Below are 19,495 nucleotides of genomic sequence, written 5' to 3'. Positions count from 1 at the left end.
AAACACATGTATATTGTATAGCATTTCTATAAGAAAAAAAAAATTACCAGCGCATCGTTCGGGCCGGCCGACCGGACCATAACCCTCCGCGTCTCCAGCAATCCAGGGTAAATATGAATATTTTTATTTTATTGTGACTTTTATCACTACACTGAGAAATTATGCAGCACTCCCCAACCCTAGGAGTAGTAATGCTTAAAAAATCTACCAAAATAGAGCAAAACATAGCTACTCGCACACTGTCATGGTTCACATTTCTTTTCTCGAACACACAGGTAAAACTGTACGTATCCTTATGTTTCGTTGGTTAGGTTTTTTTTTCTAAAAGTTATACGTTAAGGCCCTGTTAGGCTAGCTGAAAAAAACGGCTGATGCTGATGCTGATTTGTTATGACTTATGAGAGAAAAACACTGTTATTTCACTGAAACGGTACGCAAGCAAACAGGGCCTAAGTTGAATACATTGTGCCACACATGCTATGATAATATGTACAGATTCACTGATCAATCATATGAAGGGAAAGTGCGATAGAAAGTTATGCATGTTTCTCGTTAACAAAGCCATCCCCAAACTAAACAGAGATAGTAAACTTGCTCTCTGTAGTCGTACCATTCCCTCAATGCTCAGCTTTCACTTTGACATCTCCATTAGGCAAAGTACCCTGGGACTGAGCCAACCGCTTTGCCTCCTGCACAAAAATGGGGAATTATGAAGTTATGCAACAAGAACAAATGAGGATTTATTCTAACCACCGAAGCAACAGCTGAGGCACATCTGCATATGTTACAATTACCATGTTTGACAAAACTTGGTTTCTAGAAACCCTAACAAAGCAGCAGGATTTTATGCAATCTAGATTTTTCTCATAGAACCCAATCACTTCTCACCTTTCTTACACTACAATGGCTAATTAATTCAAAACAAAATAGGAGCATATGGTAACTATCAGCTTCTGCAGTATCATGAAAACACCTCGATACCAGTTGGTCCTGTTGAGTTAGTTGAGTTTGTGGACATCTCAGGATAAAGAAAAAGCTCTGCCTGCACAGGAACTGTGCAATACTAGCCAGGACCATGCCACAAGCAGCACCTTACGAATATAAGATGCAGATTGCAGAGAAAATCAAGTTGATAGTGAGTGATACTCAGTTATCTAATATCTTTAAAATTCCAAAATAATTGTCATTTAATTATCTGTTGAATCTTAACACTAACAACGTTGTTCTAATCTTAACACTAACTTCAATGTTCTAAAAGATGGCCACCTACCCCATCCCGCCTAAGAAAACTAGTAGCCCCCAATAAGCGCTAGGTATCACACAGCCTACAGCAAAACCATGCTATCAAACATTTAAGGGAGATTAGCCTCCTTGCCCATGCTCCGAAGTCTAAATGTGATTTTGACTTCACTTTTTGAACTTTGTGATTTTGCCCCTGTATATTTAGGACCTGTTTGTTTCAACTTATGGCTGCCTCCTGCCAGCCAGAAGCCAGAAGCTGAAACAAACAACCGCCATTGAGCTGATTTTGAAAAGCTAGAAAGCTAGCTTCTGAGGAAATGAACAAAAAGCTAAAAAAGCACGTTGAGAGGAGCTTTTCTAGCTTTTGGTGTTTGAGAAGCTAAAGATATTATTACAAAAGCCAATAGCAAAAATCAAGCAGCCGCAAGCCAGAAGCCAGCTTTTGAGCCAAAAGCCCAAAAGATGCAGCTCAAACAAATAGGCCCAACCGATGGCACCTTTGCCCCTACGTTAGACTCTGTTAGTTGGAGCCGGTTTAAACAAATGAAAATATAGAGGAAAATGATTGATGGACCATGCTGTCCCTAGCCTTATCTAGAAGGCTGCCCCCCCCCCCCCCCCCCCCCCCCCCCTGCGGCCGTGATCCCCTATCCTCTAGTTCTTTCCTGTGGTCTGTAGGGCGCACGAGTAGCTGGCCTAGCAGCGGCTGTGGCAGCACAGGGCGCAAGCAGCAGCCAGGGCAGTCCAGCACAAGAACGGTCGGGTCAGTGCAGGACCCCCCCCCTGCCCCTCGTGCCTTGATGTACTGATGCACTGAAAGTTTGAAACTGTACAGACAAGTTTAATTACATTGTGAGTTTGCTGTACTGAATACTGATGCCCTGAAAGTTCAAACTGCAAACAAAGTTCCATGTCTGATAGCCAAGTTCCATACAGGCATGAAACAACTACTACATGCAAAAAGCTTGGTCTATAATCAGACCATAACTGCAAAACTTAACTGAATTTTGCCTGCAGATTCTGATCCATTAAATGTCACAAGAAGATTTTACCTAGTACATCAAACAGACAACCTAAAGACCTGCTCATTGTTATGTTGCTACCGGTTGAGTAAAGGCATGCTTTTACGTAATACAAAAGAATTACTTGGTTCAAAACTGGTCATGCATTTTTATGCATATGTTCTTATGCACACGACGGTTCTAATTACTCCCTCAGTTCCAAATTGTGAGTCGTTTTAGCTTTGTCCTAAACTTCTCTAGCTTTGACCAAGTCTATAGAAAAATGCGGAAACATCTACAACGTCAAACAAGATTCATTAGCTACACCATGAAATATATTTGAGACTTTTCCCTGTGTGCCCTTATAAAAGATCGTAATCCCCTGTGTGCCCCTGAAAAAATTCAGCGGTCTTCAGCGCCACTACTCCAACTTTTTCGTGTCATCCATGCCACTTCCGTCAGTTTGGGCCCTAACGCCGTTAAACTGCAGGTGTGAAAAGACGAAAATGCCCTTAAGTTTAAATATGTTATTATTTTTTTTTAGCATCTTAACGACTTCAAATGAAAAAACTCAAAACTAGAAAGTTGTAGATCTCGTCGAGATCTATAATTTTCATATAAATTTTTTTTTCATTTAATTTTGCAAAAAAAATAATATGATTTTTCTAAGATATATTAATCATATCAAATCATATTTTTTTTGCGAAATTAAATGAAAAAAAAATTTATATGAAAATTATAGATCTCGACGAGATCTACAACTTTCTAGTTTTGAGTTTTTTCATTTGAAGTCGTTAAGATGCTCAAAAAAAATTAATAACATATTTGAACTTAAGGGCATTTTCGTCTTTTCACACCTGCAGTTTAACGGCGTTAGGGCCCAAACTGACGGAAGTGGCATGGATGACACGAAAAAGTTGGAGTAGTGGCGCTGAAGACCGCTGAATTTTTTCAGGGGCACACAGGGGATTACGATCTTTTATAAGGGCACACAGGGAAAAGTCTCAATATATTTTGATAGTGGATTTATTTGATATTGTAGGTGTTAATATATATATATATATATATTATCTATAAACTTGGTCAAAGTTAGACAATTTGGACTTGCGACAAAACTGAAACGACTACAGCTCGAAATGGAAGGAATAGTATTTGAAACAGTATGCCGAGAAATAAAGACACATAGGGCAAACCCTACAACACTGCCTATTACTAATGGGAAATGGACAGTCAAAATATCAGGAAATGGATAAATGATCCACGTAGTACTTGCATAATATTTATTATCTTTTTTATCCCCGTTAGGCTTACCCCATATCCGGCTTGTTCGGCTTCTTTTTTCAGCCGAAACAGTGTTTTTCTCTCACAACAATTCAGCCAGAACAATGTTTTTCAGCCAGTTTCAGCCAAAATTCAGCAAGCCGAACGAGGCCTAAAGAAAATATCCAGATAGATAGATAGATAGATATCAACACTATTCTGGGCACATTACAAACATATCGTGATAAGAAAGTCCACTCCAAGGAGCAGTCACAAGACACCAGTCAGATATATAAATATTCAGAATTTGAGAAATGACCCAAGCATTATGAGTAATTGTGTAATACTACTGTCAAAATTTGCACAGATTTGAAACATATGCAGATTTTGTCGAGTCTTCTTGTCAAAACTCTTTACATATCTGCCAAAGTACGAGCCAAACATTATATGTTAAAATAGGGGTAAAATCACTGAGTACTTAGAAAAGAAGGGGCAAATTCGCATGGGCAAACTAGTCTTTTTTAGTTTTTACACTTCAATTGACACTGTTAAACCCCCTTAACGGAATAGGGGTATACTCTGCCTTCGTTTTGAAAACTAGGGCCAAAATCACCAAGTCCAAAAAATGAGGGCAAATTCACCATTAGACTTCAAAGTGAGTGCATGAACACAAATTGGTCCTATAAACTTAAAATAGCTTTTAAATTCACCTACAAATTTGCCCCTGCCAACATTTAAACTCACTAGAACATGCTTGAACGTATAAAGTTAAAATAGAAGTTTAATATAAAGAAGTAAATTTGGTGCCAGTTAAGGGCCTGTTTAGCAGGGCTTCCACTCCCTGATTCTCAGGTGGAGTGATTCTCTGGTAGAAGTGATTGTGTCTGATAAAATCATTTGGCAAGCTAACTGTGAAGTGATTCCTGAAAGAGAGGATTGTGCTGGAATTGTCCATAGTACCCTTAACTGTCTGTATAACACAATTATCATATTTCCAGAAGTACAATTAATATGAAAAACTTTCAGTTTTTACAAACTACATGTGCATAGTGGTGTATTTATCAGATCAAATTGAGTTAGCTCATACTCCCTCCATCCTGAAATATAGTGCATTGTGATTCTAAAATTTGTACTGAAATATAATGCATTCTAAGTAATGACTATGTCTAGATTTGGTAAAGTTTGTGAAAAAAGAAACCATGATTTGAGGAGAAACTCCTTAATTGGAATAATCCATGGGTACATGCGTCAATTGAGTGTTCCCTTAAGTTGTCTTAAAATTTTTAGAATGCACTATATTATAGGACGGAAGGAGTAGTCATAGTCTTGAACTCTTCATACAGTAAAATGAGATCATGAACCATACTGTACATGAGTTAGAGAATTAGATAAATGGATTATCCTAAGAGATAAAATACATCCCAAAAGAATATACTTTTCCAAAGCTCATACGTAGTCATCCAGCCTGGACGAGTGGAGCAGCGCGGCTTGGACAGAAGAGCTTGGCCTGCGGAAGGGAGTCGCCAGGTCTCAATCTGTATGAAGGGGCTATTGAGGATTAGTCTGCAGGAAAGGGATGAAGGCACTCCTGGGGAGGGGTGTGTCGGTGAATCTGAGGAATGAACAGCCAGCGCTGGACCTGGTCAGGGATGGCCACTGGGGCTGATGCATTGGGAGTGCGGGCGCCTAGAGAGGAGCGTTGGCAGCGCGGACCCTGTGTGGACGGCCAGCGTCAGTCCTGGTCTGACTGGTGGCGCCCAACCGCGAATCGCCCTCACATGGAGACGACTGCTTGGACTTTCTCCAAGCGGCACAGTGAGGATAAATCTGTGCGGAAGGGGGCCTTGCTGGCATTTGTACCAGTGGAAAGTGTGGGTAAATATCCTTCAACGTGTTCCGTAGGTCTCTAATGACAAGGGTGGAGAGCAGACGTGAATCCATGGGGAGCAGGTTTTCTGGGCTTCCAGGTGCTAGTACAAAATGAGGAATTGATTCACGTATGGAGCAGCTCGTTTTTTACCATTTGGCTGACTAGAAGCAATTCTTAGGGAAAAGCTGGAGCTGGGAGGTACCAAACGACCCCTAAATTAAGCAGCATAGCTTTTAAAAAGGCAACTTATAGTTAAAGGTTTATAATGTTATCAGCAACCATCTGGGCCCGTTGGACTGGGCCGTGAACTGTAGCACACCTCCCTTAGGTTTAGGGTCAAGTTAGAGATATGATCAAATTTGTTAGTAGTACATTGGATCTATTCCTTAGTCAAGTAATCCTCTCTATGTAAGGAGATGAGATGTATCACTCAAGGCAGGCACGAAACAATCAATCTAGTTCCAATCTTGCGTTCGTCCCTCTCATCTATAATCTAGACCTCGCACCGACTCCACCAGGCCATCTTCCTGGTGGTGTCTATCTCATCATGGGCACTGGCCATGACATATATATAGGTTGGTTTCGTCCCTAAATTAAGCCAGAGATATCATTTTATCAACAATGGCGAAATTTTTATTAGGCTCGATAAACAGAAAAGTACATATTGTTTGGATGCTATAGAAATATCAGACGAGGCCAATCATGTGTCCACTTACAGCAGCAGAAGTAGCACGTATCTCCCTGTATGCTTCTACGTCCTCAGGGAAAGCTTGTTCAAGCTCCTCAAGAAGATGTTTCCGTAGGCTCTGAAATAAACCAGCTTACAATGAAGCAAATTCATATTTTTTTATAATCAGATGCAACAAAAGTGAATTAACCCACAGATCGAACACGGAAAAAAAATAGAGTTGCTAATTTAGTTATAGATAATGCAGTGTTCACATAAAACAGTGCCCATGTGATCACCAAAAAGCCCTCCGATCAATTTCTGCTACAGCATGAGCAGTACTATACTACAGAAACTTTTGAGGCATTTTTCACCTAAATTTAATTAGAGAAGATTATAGGAAGTCATGAAAAAAGGCTGGACAACTGACAAAAAAATGATTATGGTTTTTAACAACTGACAGACTGCTTCTTTTCGAAGAAGGCAAAAGAGAGACAGGAAACTGTAAAAAAATTCAGCAGGATCAAATAGGTGGTTTCTAATGCCAATCTACAAAAAAGATAAAGAAAGCCCTGTGCTGCTGAAATCCAAGAGACCATGACAGGAACACATATCTGCATTCCCTGACACTAGTAATTTCTTATATCGCAAGCAAGTAAGCAACATAAGCATGATTCCAGACAACAGCAAAAAACACTTAGGCAATTGTAGTGATGCACATTACTCGTTACAAGAAACATGGGTTTTGAATAGCATGGAACGATCTAATCTTCCTTATCTGACAAAGAATTGTAACTTGTAACAAAACAAAAACAAGGCACAGAATCGTCATTAATTGAAAGTCAGACAGGTGAACAGCTCCGTGGCTCCACAGCTAACTCCTAGTACAAAATTGTCTACATCGCATGTAAATATGTATATATAATCCTAATTCTACCCAGCAGCTCCATGTCAACCAATCTCTGCAATGATTGAGAGGATCCAATGCATCCATACCTTGAAAGCGTCAGTCTTGCCCTTGGTGATCTGGTTCTTGGCGATGCAGCTGTTGAGCACGTCCCTAGTGAACTCGTCGGGGTTCTTCCCATCGTCGATCAAACTAACAGCACACGAACCATTTATAACCGTACCATAGCACAGGTCAAGATGAGTGAAGCTATGAAACCGAGGAGCTCACTTGACGACCTCCATGGGCACCTGGATGTTGCACCCCTCGGCGAGTTTCTGCATCGTGTCGAGCTCGGCCACGAGCGCGTTCCTGAGCCACGACGCACACAACAGTCAACAGCAACGCAAACCCTAAGAATTACAGCCCCCACACACAGAAGCGCGAGGCAAAGCCGCAGGACAGGACGGAACCGAATAGAGTGACCTCGGGCGACTCACAGGCGCTGGAGGAGGGGGAGCTGGGAGGCAGAGTTGAAGGAGGAGACGGTGAGGTTGAGCTGGTGGAGCAGGCCCAGCGTCTTCTGGATCGAGCTCGTCACCTGCGCCAGGTTCTGCTTCGACGCGTCCTCCGGGCGCTCCCCTCCGGCCCCCGATGCTTGGAGGCCGTTCCCTGCTGCAGCGACGGCGGCAGTTACCGCGGCGGAAGGGTTCGCGGCGACGTTCTCCATGGTGCTGCCGCAGCTCAGAAGAGGTGAAGGGAGATGGGGAGAAGGAAAGGAGTCGGTCGGGAGGAAGCGGAGCCACCGGACGGGGTCACCGTCGAATGTTCTGGCCGAGCCGAACCGCTAGTGGGCTTGCATGTCCAATGTTCTCTCAATTGTTTTTCTTCCGATTTGAGCCCACATCACTTGGGCAGCTGCGATATTCGGTCCGCTGCTGATTTTCCTACCACTAGTGGGTCGCAAAGCGGGCTTGCAAAGTTTGGGCCAGTGTTGAGTCATGGGCTGAGGCGGCCGACCTTGAAGGCCAACTTACAATCCTCGACGTTTCACTCCATTAATTACCTGTCGAAAAAGTACATTTTATTTCACAGAACTATCTTTGTAGTCTAATTTTTTTCTCAAACTTCAAAACCAGATATCTTATAATTCTTTAAACCGTTTAAATTAGCTCCCAGTCTTAGTTTGAAGTGGTCTTGAAGGTGGTTTTATCTTTTTTAATTAAAGAATTGGTAAATACTTAACCTTCTATAAACTACGAGATAGACTAGGATATGAAGGATCTAAGTAAAATATTTAGACCTCGTTAGAGTATATATAGAAGATTCAAACAACTAGATTTAGCCCTAGGATAACAAAAAAAGTATCAAGGAAAATCTAAAGAAATTTTAAAACATTATAATTGATGTGTAAATGTGTTTTTAAAATTTCACATTGCAAAAATATAAGACGCAACCACCATGAATGCAAATGCCACAGTGTTGGTTGTGTCTTATGCTTTTTTGCTGTGAAAGGTTCTCAAAATACGTTTAGATATCAAATCAAACTACAACGATAATTTAACAAGTGAAATAAACTTTTTTATTTCCTACTAATCATGCAATGAGATCATCCTTGCACATCGGTTTCGTTACAACAGACACAGGGAAGTGATGGAAAGTGGAAACTGGAGAGAGCGAGGAGAGCACAGGGCAGAAGCGGGAGACAGCAGACAGGGAGGCCTGGTTGATCTGATCTGACTGAGCTCAACAAAACCCAAGTGAAGCCCATGCGCCACTGCCAGTGCACGTCCCCTTCGTGCTATCTATCACCAAGCGCTAGCCGCATAACGAGAGCCCATAATTTCACCGGTTGCGCCCTAATCAGTGTGCCGGAGCCAGCCTCAAACGTCCATCACTCCCCATCCCTAAGGCGATGATGGCCCGATGCGGCACCATCATCCAGCGACGGATGTAGAACAGAATTGAAGAGAGGCTGATCTCTTATTCTTCTTTTCTCTCTATTTTTCTTCTTTCCTCCACCTCTTCTTCTTCCTTATCCTCCTTATATTTTCATAGATGCACCTGTAGGGGCTCAGCCCCCCTTAGATCCGCCCTGCCATCATCTATCGGTACGTGCGAACTGGTCAGCAGCAGTCGTCAGGTCACTGGTCACGTACCCGATCGCCATGCCACTTCGTACAGTCGTACAGGCTGTACCACAGCGCCCGTGTCGTGGCATCGGCAACCGCCCCAAAATAGGGCGTCCGTCAGACGCCGACTCGCAACCTTTATGTCGACCGACGACGACGACGCGTACAGTGCCGGCCGGCCTCATTGGTGTGCTCGTCGTTCTCGTACGTGTGCGTACCGACGAAACAGTGCGGGGGGACACCTCCTCTCCTCCTAGTCCTAGCTAGCGTGGTCCGCCCGCCGTGGCATGGCACTGGAAGGCATGGGCAGCTTGGTGCCGGCCATGGCAGGCCCATGACAAAGCGTTCAAGTAGTCCTGGGCATCGGGCCGGCCCGGCCCGGCACGGCACGGTCACGGGCCGGCACGGCACGATGGCTATCGGGCCAACGAGGCACGCCGTGCCCTGCGGGCCGTGCCTCATCGGCCTGCGGGCCTGGCCTTCGGCCCAGGCACGGGCCTGTGGGCCATTTTTCGTGCCGTGCTAGCCCGTGAGGCACGGCAAAAATAACAGGCCGTGCCAGCCCACAGCCCGTTTTGTGCAATATATCAAAAAGATGCAATGGAAGCAATATATCAAAAAGATTTTATCAACCAAGCCATACTCCTCAACAACAGATGCAATGGAAGCAGAAATGTCACGGGCCGGCACGGCACGATATCAAAAAGAGCTGTTTTGTGCAATGCTGCCTCATTAAAAACCTACCTAGGTAAAACTCACCCTTGTGAGAAACCCTAGGCAGGAAAAAAGAGTGCAGCCAGCTCCAAATGTCTTAATCTTACATAGTTATTACAGACCATTGTTCAAAGGTTTAAATGAAAACTAAACAAGTGACTAAGTGAGTGAGGGACACATCCACTCTCAACTCACACAAAAGTACTCCAACACTCCCAGCCAACCAATGCCACTGTCAGCCACCAGATCCATCATCTTCACCTTCTGGTTCATCCAGGAACAGATTCTCGAATGCATCTTCAATTTCCTTGGTATCAGCAGCTTCATGTTGTTCCCTCTTCTCTCCTAGCTCCCAGTCCTTCAACAAGGTCAGCATCTCAACATGTTCTGGTTTCAAGCTCCGGCGCCGTTCTTCTAGGATCCTCCCTGCTAAGCTGAAACAAGACTCTGAAGAACAAGTGGAAACAGGAACTGACATGATATCTCTGGCCATAATAGCCAGGATAGGATAGGTTAGTTTGTGGTCCTTCCACCACAGAAGAATGTCAAAACCATCCTCATAAGCAGTTATGCAGTCGCTGTCCAAATAGCTTGAAAGTTCAGAAGCAGTAGAGTGAGAAGAAGAACAGGCAGTGCCACTGGAAGGACCAGGCAGACCTGATCCTCCAAAAATTACCCCCCAAGCCTGTTTTCTCTTACCAGTGGGTGGGGTAGGACCAGCAACCCTTTGTGACCTGGTTGCACCAAACTTTCTCAAATATTTCTCAAACATTTTATGCAACTCAGTTTTCAAATCAGCATAGTAAGTAGTGTAATCAGTACCAGTATATTCAGTAAGTAAATGGAGGACCCTTTGCATACCTCTCAGCTTAGCTCTAGGGTCAAGAATGAATGCAAATGAGTATAAGAGAGGAATGTCCTTCCAATACTTGAGAAATTTATGCTGCATAGGGTACACAAAGGGTCTAAGATTAACATCTCTTTCACATGCATGCAAATGAGTTCCAATCTCCAGAACATGGTGCAGCACAAGAGGACTGGTAGGATAATAAACACCAGACAATGTAACAGTAGAGTCATAAAATACTTCCAGGAACTCCAATATTTTCCCAGCCACGTGCCAATGGGCTGGAGACAACAGTGCAGAACCATAATTTGAATTTATGAACACAGAAAATACTTCACTGTAAGGAACCAAGTGTTTTAGCATGAGATAAGTAGCATTCCATCTAACATCCATGTCTAAGCCAAATTTTCTAGGTCTCATACCTTTAGCTTCACAGTAGTTTCTAAACATAGCAATTCTTTGATTAGAGGAGTTCAAAAAATTAATTGCAGTTCTAAAATCCTCTATATAAGGTTTGATTCTTTTTAGTCCAGATTTGACTATCAGATTAATAATGTGACAAGCACAGCGTTGATGCACAAGACTGTAACCAGGTGCAGGATCATCAGGTGCAGGATCACAACCAAGATAACCAGCAAACATGGGTGTCAAAGTTTCCATAGCCTTAGCATTAGAAGATGCATTATCTAAAGTGATAGAAAAGATTTTATCAACCAAGCCATACTCCTCAACAACAGATGCAATGGAAGCAGAAATGTTTTCACCAGAATGCTTAACTTGAATCAACCTAAGACCAACAATCTTCTTTTGCAATTCCCAATCAGCATTCACATAGTGAGCAACAACAGATATGTAATCCTCTTTAGCATTACCAGACCATATGTCAGAAGTCAAAGCAACAGATGCAGAAGCATGCACACAGTTCCTAATCATAGCACGACGTTCAGCAAATAACTTATCCAGATCTCTAGTGGTGGTTCTTCTAGATGATCTAACAAATCTTGGGTTATGAGAATTTTTAATATATTCCTCAAATGCATCAGTGTCACCAAAACCAAGAGGAAGATCAAGCCTAGCAATCAATCTACACAGTTCAGTTCTAGCAACAGCAGGATCATAGTTCCAATTATGCAAAGACCCATCAGCATTAAAAGCTAGTCGAGACTGAACCCTAGAAGCATTATCAAGTTTCTGTTTGCAAGATTTTTGGTGCCTAAGAATGTGACCAGTACCAGCAGTAGATCTAGCACTCAACACAGTTCTACACATCTTACATATAGCTCTAACACGCACATCGACACCATTAATCTTCTCATAAACCTCCTCAAAGTCACCCCAGCACTGAGACTTGCGCTTACCAAGTCCAGAAACAGCACCAGAGGAAGGAGTACGAGTACCATTACCATCAGCATTACCATTAACACCAGTGTAGTTGGAGTGGGTGTTGGAGTCCACCGTCCCTGTCCCCGTTGCCCCTGCATCGACGGCATCGACGTCGATCGCCGGCTGTGTCCCGCGGGTGGCGTCATCAAACACCGCAAAGGGGTCACGGCCGTCGTCGTCGTGCTCCGGGGACAGCCCAGCCGCGACCAAGTCATCGTCGCCAGTCACAGGGAACATGGCACCGTCGCCCTGCGAGTCACACGCCATGGGGCCCTCGGCCGCGGACGGCTGAACTCCAGCACCGTTCCTCAACGGTGCGCGGCTACGGCTTGGCCGCGGTGCCATTGCCCGTCGTCCGTCTACGCCAAGGCTAGTTGACGACGAGGCATCGGCAGCAGACCTGCAAAGAAAAAGAACACGCAAAGAAAAAAAGGATGAGAAAATGATCCCAAAAACAGAATCAAAACACTGAGAAACGTATAGATCTAGGGGCTAGGGTTAGGGTTACGAATGGGGATGGACTTGCCTGCGCAACCGGAGCCGGATGAGAAAATGATCCCAAAAACAGAATCAAAACACTGAGAAACGTATAGATCTAGGGGCTAGGGTTAGGGTTACGAATGGGGATGGACTTGCCTGAGCAACCGGAGCCCGGCGCCGGAGAAGACGAGGGCCACACAAGGGCAAGACGGGATTAAGAAGGACGGCGAGCGACGGTGGAAGAGAGACGGGGAGGCGGACTCACATGTTCATCGACAAACAGAGGAGAAGGAGTAAAAAGGAAGACGGAGAGGGACTGAGGGAGCAGGGAACTCAGGGAGAGCCGGAGAGGTGATGGAGCGGCGGCGATATCACCGGATCCAAGGAAGACGGTCGCACCGGCGACGAAGATGGATCGACGAGAGGAGGCGAAGATGGACCGAGCGGGTGTCGAGTGCGGCTGCGGTTGGGAGGCGAATGGGATTAGGGTTAGGGTGTCGAGTGCGGCTGCGGCTTGCGGTTGGGAGGCGAGGCGAATGGGGTTAGGGTTAGGGTGATGGAGCGGCGGCCGGCGGCGATATCACCGGATCCAAGGACGACGGTCGCACCGGCGAGGCGGCGACGAAGATGGATCGACGAGGAGGCGAAGATGGACTGAGCGGGTGTCGAGTGCGGCTGCGGTTGGGAGGCGAATGGGATTAGGGTTAGGGTGTCGACTGTCGAGTGCGGGCGTGCGGCTGTGGGGAGGAGGCGAGGCGAATGGGGTTAGGGTTAGGGGCCGGCCGGGGGAGGGGGGGGGTCTCGGTTATATGGGGAGCCGGGGAGGAGGCGAGGAGCCGAGGAGGCCAGGAGGGGTGGGCCGGTGGGGAGGGGGCCGGCCTGCTTGCCTGCTTGCGGGCCGTGCCGTGCCGGCCTGTGGGCCGAAGGTTCGGCCCAAGCACGGCCTGCACCCCGTGCCGTGCCAGCCAGGGCCCATTGACCTTCGGGCCGGGCCAGGCTAGGGCCGGGCCTAAATAGCGGGCTCCGTGCCGGGCTCACGGGCTCGGGCTTTGTGCCCAGATATACGTTCAAGCAACCGTGCGCTGCAGCGCACTGCTAGCTCCGTGTTGCCCGTACCTAACGAAGAACGACAAAGGCGCCGACTCCGATCTCTCCAGCTTACTGCATGCTATCATCCCGGCCTCGCCACATTTCGTTCCCGCAGCGCAAGAGAGAGGAGGGCGCCACCAGGATCCGCAACTTTTATCTGTCCCGGCCGACGAAAATAACGTACGTACTAGTCCTCCATTATTACGCGATAAGTCTTGGACACACGATGGGCGACCGTACTACGTGGCGCCATCTCGTCGTCTGGCCAGGAGTGCAGCGGAGATCGTCGTCGAGCGCGCACTCGCCTCGCCGGTCGTCACTACTTTCTACGGCCGGCCGGCGCACCGAGGCGATTCCGGCGTCGACTTCGCAACGCGCGCGGCGGCCTTTTGCGCGCGCGCGTGGTACAATAATTTTACCGATCGCGCTGCGGCGGTCACATCGATCGCCACCGGCCCCCGGATAGCGCAGAATCTACAGATCACCTCCTTCCTTGGTGGCCGGAGGTAGAGCCGGAGATCAGGGATATGCTCCGAGGCTCCGAGGCCATCGTTTTACAGCGGCCGCGTCGCCGTCGGTCGGCCCGCGCGCACGATGGCATGTCCGCTTCCGCCGTGACCTGGCCCGGCCAGCCAGATGCTTCGGTTCGCCACCTGCTTGCCTGTGGACGTCACCGGCACAGCATGAGAGGTGAACGCGCAACGAACGGGGCCTGATCGGATCCGGCGTGATGCGCGAGAACGAGAGATCGGAGGGATTGCCTGCCGCCGAGACGACACGGGTGACGTAACACATCGTGAAGCGACGTCAGGTGGACATGTAGCTTTGGACCGCGGCACATAGTGTTACTCCACTAGTTCATGAATAAGTTAATTTTCTAGAAATGCCTAACTTATTATTTTAAGTTTAATCGAATTTATATAGAAAAAAACGTTAAGATTTGTGATATGAAACTAGTATCATTGACATACCATAAATTGAATTTTCATAATATGTTTATTTGATGTCATAAATATTTGGTCTTTTTCGATAAATTCGGTCAAACATTAAAAAAATTACTTAAAACAACTTAAAAATGGATTTATTCAGAGACGGAGGGAGTATATTATAGCTTATGATGTGGTTATGACAAATTACTTCTCTCTCGCATTGGGACCTGATTTGGTTCAATGTCCTAAGACGTTTCCATTCGTGAGTAGATGTTCGATATGTTTGATTTGAGTAACCCACTCTATCTCAATATGTAAGAAGGTCTATTGTGAGTTTATCTAAAAATTATGTTACAATGGCTTACATGCCTTATGCAGCTTATTAGTTCATGAGAGATAATATGATGGAAATCAATTTATCCTAATCCATCAAAAACTCGACCCGCGGGGGTAAGACAGCCCACGGGTATTATGCTTAAGAAGAAGACCTTCTCACGTAAGTCGAGACGAACCCTGAACCTCTGCCCCACCCATACAAAGCGGTACCGCATTGTGTTTAAGAAAAAGACCTTCTCACGTAGGTCGAGAAAATCCATGAACCTCTGCTCCATCCATGCACAGCGGTACTGTAGCTCCCGTAAGGCTGGACTGGCCTTAGACCTGTGCTTTGACGTGTGATAGACGAGAGGATTTTTTTTAACGCACGGATAAATTGCGCCTCCTCCGGCCAACAAATTCGTCTCCGTGGAGGTTCGAACTCTAGCAGACAGGGTGCAAAGCGCACAGCTAGACCAGCTGATCTGGCGGTCGCTTGCATTTATCCTAATCCATCATTGCTCGAACCAAACAAACCTCGTATCTCTCCTCTTCAAATGGGTGCTACTCTGCTAGATTCTGTGTTTCACGTGGGGTTAGAAAAAGGATAGCAAAGGATTGGTCCAGAGCAAACAACATCGCTATAGAAGATAAATTTGGCATCCATTCGATGGAGAAATTACCACAAGAGTCTAAGCTTAGTGATCATGCACACTTGCAGGTTGCACGGCGGCAAGCTTGCTCAATAGTCAAGACTCAAGACGGTGATGACTAGCAGACTATACTCCATATATATTCCGTCGAAAAAGCGCCATGCATTTCCACTCGATCCACTCGATCACCTGCGTCGCAATTCCGCTGGTGGGTCTGCTGAATCGGTCGCCGTGTCGCGACGCGCGCGTACTGCTCGCTGCAAGGAGGCTTGCAACAGTTTGTCCCAGCCATCTAAAGATATGATTTGGTGTGGCCACGGCGCGGCCTGAGGGTGGCCACGTCGCTGCCTTTTCGTGGCCGTCCGATCGGCCGCGAGGACGGCCCAGATCAGGCGAGCCACGGTCGTTTTACGAAAAACCCCTTTAAATTTTGGGAAATCAACCCGCGCTCCAGATGTCCTCTCAGAATTTTTTACAAAAAACGCCTCGTATTATTTCCAAATCAACGCTCAGTCCAGACCGGATGTGCACTGGTTTTCTTGCAAAAAAGGCCTCCACTTTATCGAAAATCAACCCGCACTCCCCAGACACCCTCACCGTTTTTTGCGAAAACATCCTCAGATTTTTCTCAAATCAAAATACAGTCCAACTTTGATTATATCTTTTTTTCCTCAAAAAAAAATACGTGTGGCCAGTGGACCGCGCGCATGGGCGCGCTCGAAAAACTAGTTAGTTAGATAAACTGTGAGGCACTGTCACGACGGAGCTCAAGCCGGGATGTGACGCAAGCACTGCCCACCTGTCCAGTGTGTTGTCAGCGTACTCGTCGCTCGCTTAGCAGTGGCAGCTGTCTCCTTCGCTACACCGACGTCGCCTGACGTCGGACTAAACTCGGGTTCTCGTCCCATTTCTATTTGTCCTGGTGGTTCGGATCCTCCACCAGCCTTCTCTATATATATATCATCCTTAGTTTAGAGCCAGTCCATTATAGCATTTGGAGAACTAGAACCATATATATTTTTGTATAAATGATTTTTTTTTTAATTTTATCTTGTTCGTCGTCATGGTTGATCCTCTCGTGGGGTTAGTATATGCTTGACAACATTAGCGGTCGAGTAAGTTTTGATTGTCTGGGTAAACTATTCACTTGCAAGGATAGCGTGCGGTAATTTTAAAACGAGTAGATATCCTCAAATTCAGATGGGACAAAATCTTGACACCATCTGCGGCACTAAAAATCAAACGTTGAGAGGCTAAGAAAAACTTGGGTGTTTTCAACTTTCCCATAGAAAAAATAAGGACACTCCACAGTCTCCTGAACCTGAAACTTGTTGCTGACATAGAGAGAGAGCACGTACAAGCACTACTCCAAAATTTATGTAACCGTAGAACATGCACAACCACTTACAGCTCATTGGTGCAATGATGGATACTAATCCATAGCTTAGAGCTCATTTGTTTATGAGACTAGTAGTCCCAACAACAGAAGCAATTAGTTAAGCTACCATGTTTTGTCCTCCAACAAAGATACAAGAATGGAAAGAGGACATCTAAGACACAATCTTGAGTTGATCACTACTTCTACATGCTAAAGTAGATCTGTTCTGCGCCCTGTTCGCTTGGCTTATAAGCTGTACTTTTTCAGTTAACGAATAGTATTTTTATTTCACAACAAATCAACCAACGGTATTTTCAGCCATAGCTTATTAGCCAAACGAACAAGGCGCTGATCCATATCCACACGTCATGGAAGTTTTTCATGTACCATCTACTCATGGACGTTGCTTACTGCATTAAATAATCCGTGTGTTCAACGACATATTGTTTTTTAAGGAAGCAATGTTCATCAAGTTGACCTGTGCCAGTCGTTTTCAAACTAGTTTATTGAAGTCGTTTTCAAACTAGTTTAATTTGGGATGTAGACGTTAACTAATCATATCTTACATAATCAATGGAACAAGAAAGCAGCCTTTGGCGTCTACAAGAGCTGACAGTGGTCCAGCATGAGTCCTAAAATCAGGACCTTTATTTTTTATTTGATGAGGACTTCGTAATTTTGAGGGCCTGGTTTTCTAGACTCAACTACAATAAGAGCTTCAAATTAGGGTTCTATTTTCTTATGATATATAGGATCCATTCGCAATCCATTCGCAATTGACATACCTTTTTCTCTTTTTTATTTTCTTTGTTTTCTCCTTCCACACATCTCTCTCTCTATATATATATCCGCCGGTCGGCGGTTGGTCGGGTGCTGGTGGGTGTGGGGTGGCAAAACTGAGTTGTACCTCAAGGAAGACAAGTGGTCGGACATTGGCGTGCGGTGGCCGGAGGTTGTGGACATGCTAACCGAAGTCGGGGTTGTCGGAGCTACATCGTGGGTGTGGGTGGCCTGATGTCAGGTTCATAAACCCAGGGTCCTTCATGGACCTGTTTTCCAGCAAAAGCTCGGCCCAGCAGACGACGTTGCGAACGACGCGCAACTCCTGGGCCGGCCCAAAAAACCTAACGACAGGCCAGAAAGGCGATCCTAGCCAAGGAGGAACGGCGCTCGTTTACGACTCCGGCCCGCCTCTCCGACCGGAAGGCCTGGCCAAAGAGGAACGACGCTCGCTTTCGACTCCGGCCTGTCTCTCCGACCGAAAGGCCTGGCCAAGGAGGAACGACGCTCGCTTCCGACTTCGGCCCGCCTCTCCGACCGGAAGGCCTGGCCAAAGAGGAACGACGCTCGCTTCCGACTCCAGCCTGCCTCTCCGACGGGAAGGCCTGGCAAAGGAGAGGACGACGCTCGCTTCCGACTTCGACCCGCTCCTCCGACCGGGAATACACCGAACCTCTGCTTACAGCTCTTCTCCGACCTGGAGGCCGGAGCCGACAGGGGAACGGCCGACCGGGGACGTCCGCTTGGTGAAGACCTAGGAAACGGACAGAGCAAGTAAGGAGGGGCGCTCCAGTCAACCGCAATACCAAGGACCGTACCCTGCACACCTGCAGGACAGTACTATCAGGTCATGTCAGAAGGGAACTTTATAACCTTCTAGGCATGTCAGAACACCAACAGTGTTGTGGACGCTGATATTTGACCTACAGTATGGTAGGCGCCGATATTTGCCATACCAGAAGAACACGGTGGAACCAACCGCATATATCTAGCCTCAATAGTATTGTGGGCACCGACAAACCACCTTGTACTCAACGGCGTGGGCAACAAGACTAGGTAACACACACTCTCTTTCTCTCACACTCTCTCTTATAAAGCCATCCCCTTCATCTATAAAAGGGGATGCGCTCTCTCCAAAAGGGAGATCGATTCGGATCGAGTCGAACAACCATTAAACGATTCAGACAACTGATTCCGATTCTCTCTGCTTGTCTCTAGAACTCTAAAGCCAAACAGAGCATACGTTCGAACACTTAGAGCACATCGGAGCTCCCGTCACTCTTGGCCCTTCGGTCCGAAGTCCGACCGGACCTCTGATACCCCTCATCTTACTCCTTCTCGTTTGTAACCCCACAGCAAACTTTGAGCACCTAGGCTCAGGAATAAAGTCTCCAATCGACTCGGACTGGACGTAGGGCACGTTGAACCAGTATAAACCCTGTGTCATTGAGTGCTAAGCCACATCCGATCACAACGTATGGCAAAACGATAAATATTTACTAGATGGGCACTTTTCATGCGGACAGTTGGCGCCGTCCGTGGGGAAGACACCGTACGTTCACGCTTTTGGTCATCAGATGGCCCACCTTTCCGCCATCTTCGGCATGACGGGCTCAAGCGATATGACTCGCTTTGGCTCGCTGGAATTTACCACGCTCCCACCTATTGGGATGAGGGTTCCTCCCGTCTTTGAGCCATCCCCAACCTTCCTCTTCGGAAGCCTAGACTTCACGGCCGACCAGCTCAGCATGCTTTGCCTCCGTGAGGAGGCACTTGTTCCGGCACCCGTCGAAGGAGGAGCGACCTCCGACGGCTCTGGACCACTCGGTGACCTCAACGACGAGGCGCCTACGCTTCGCTCTAAGCCTA

General features: G+C 46.4%; 2 protein-coding genes across 2 annotated transcripts; both read right to left on the bottom strand.

The window, feature by feature from the left end:
- Window positions 1-440: 440 nt before the first annotated feature.
- LOC136533729 (mediator of RNA polymerase II transcription subunit 10b-like) lies at window positions 441-7,734 on the bottom strand. Its single transcript, XM_066526265.1, has 5 exons — window positions 7,427-7,734; window positions 7,218-7,298; window positions 7,037-7,139; window positions 6,090-6,179; window positions 441-689 (listed from the first exon to the last, which is right to left on the bottom strand). Exons 1-5 carry the CDS (start codon window positions 7,654-7,656, stop codon window positions 618-620), a joined length of 576 nt encoding a protein of 191 aa, XP_066382362.1. The 5' UTR covers window positions 7,657-7,734; the 3' UTR covers window positions 441-617.
- A 2,125-nt stretch (window positions 7,735-9,859) lies between these two features.
- Window positions 9,860-12,899, bottom strand: LOC136533730 (zinc finger BED domain-containing protein DAYSLEEPER-like). The gene has a single exon (XM_066526266.1). The coding sequence runs from the start codon at window positions 12,345-12,347 to the stop codon at window positions 10,008-10,010; it is 2,340 nt and encodes a 779-aa protein (XP_066382363.1). The 5' UTR covers window positions 12,348-12,899; the 3' UTR covers window positions 9,860-10,007.
- Window positions 12,900-19,495: the final 6,596 nt, after the last annotated feature.

This window comes from Miscanthus floridulus, unplaced genomic scaffold (assembly GCF_019320115.1).
Source record: "Miscanthus floridulus cultivar M001 unplaced genomic scaffold, ASM1932011v1 os_1153_1_2, whole genome shotgun sequence".
Lineage (NCBI taxonomy): Eukaryota > Viridiplantae > Streptophyta > Magnoliopsida > Poales > Poaceae > Miscanthus > Miscanthus floridulus.
The sequence above is the reverse complement of the archived record's forward strand: the minus strand, read 5'-3'. Positions and strand labels throughout refer to the sequence as shown.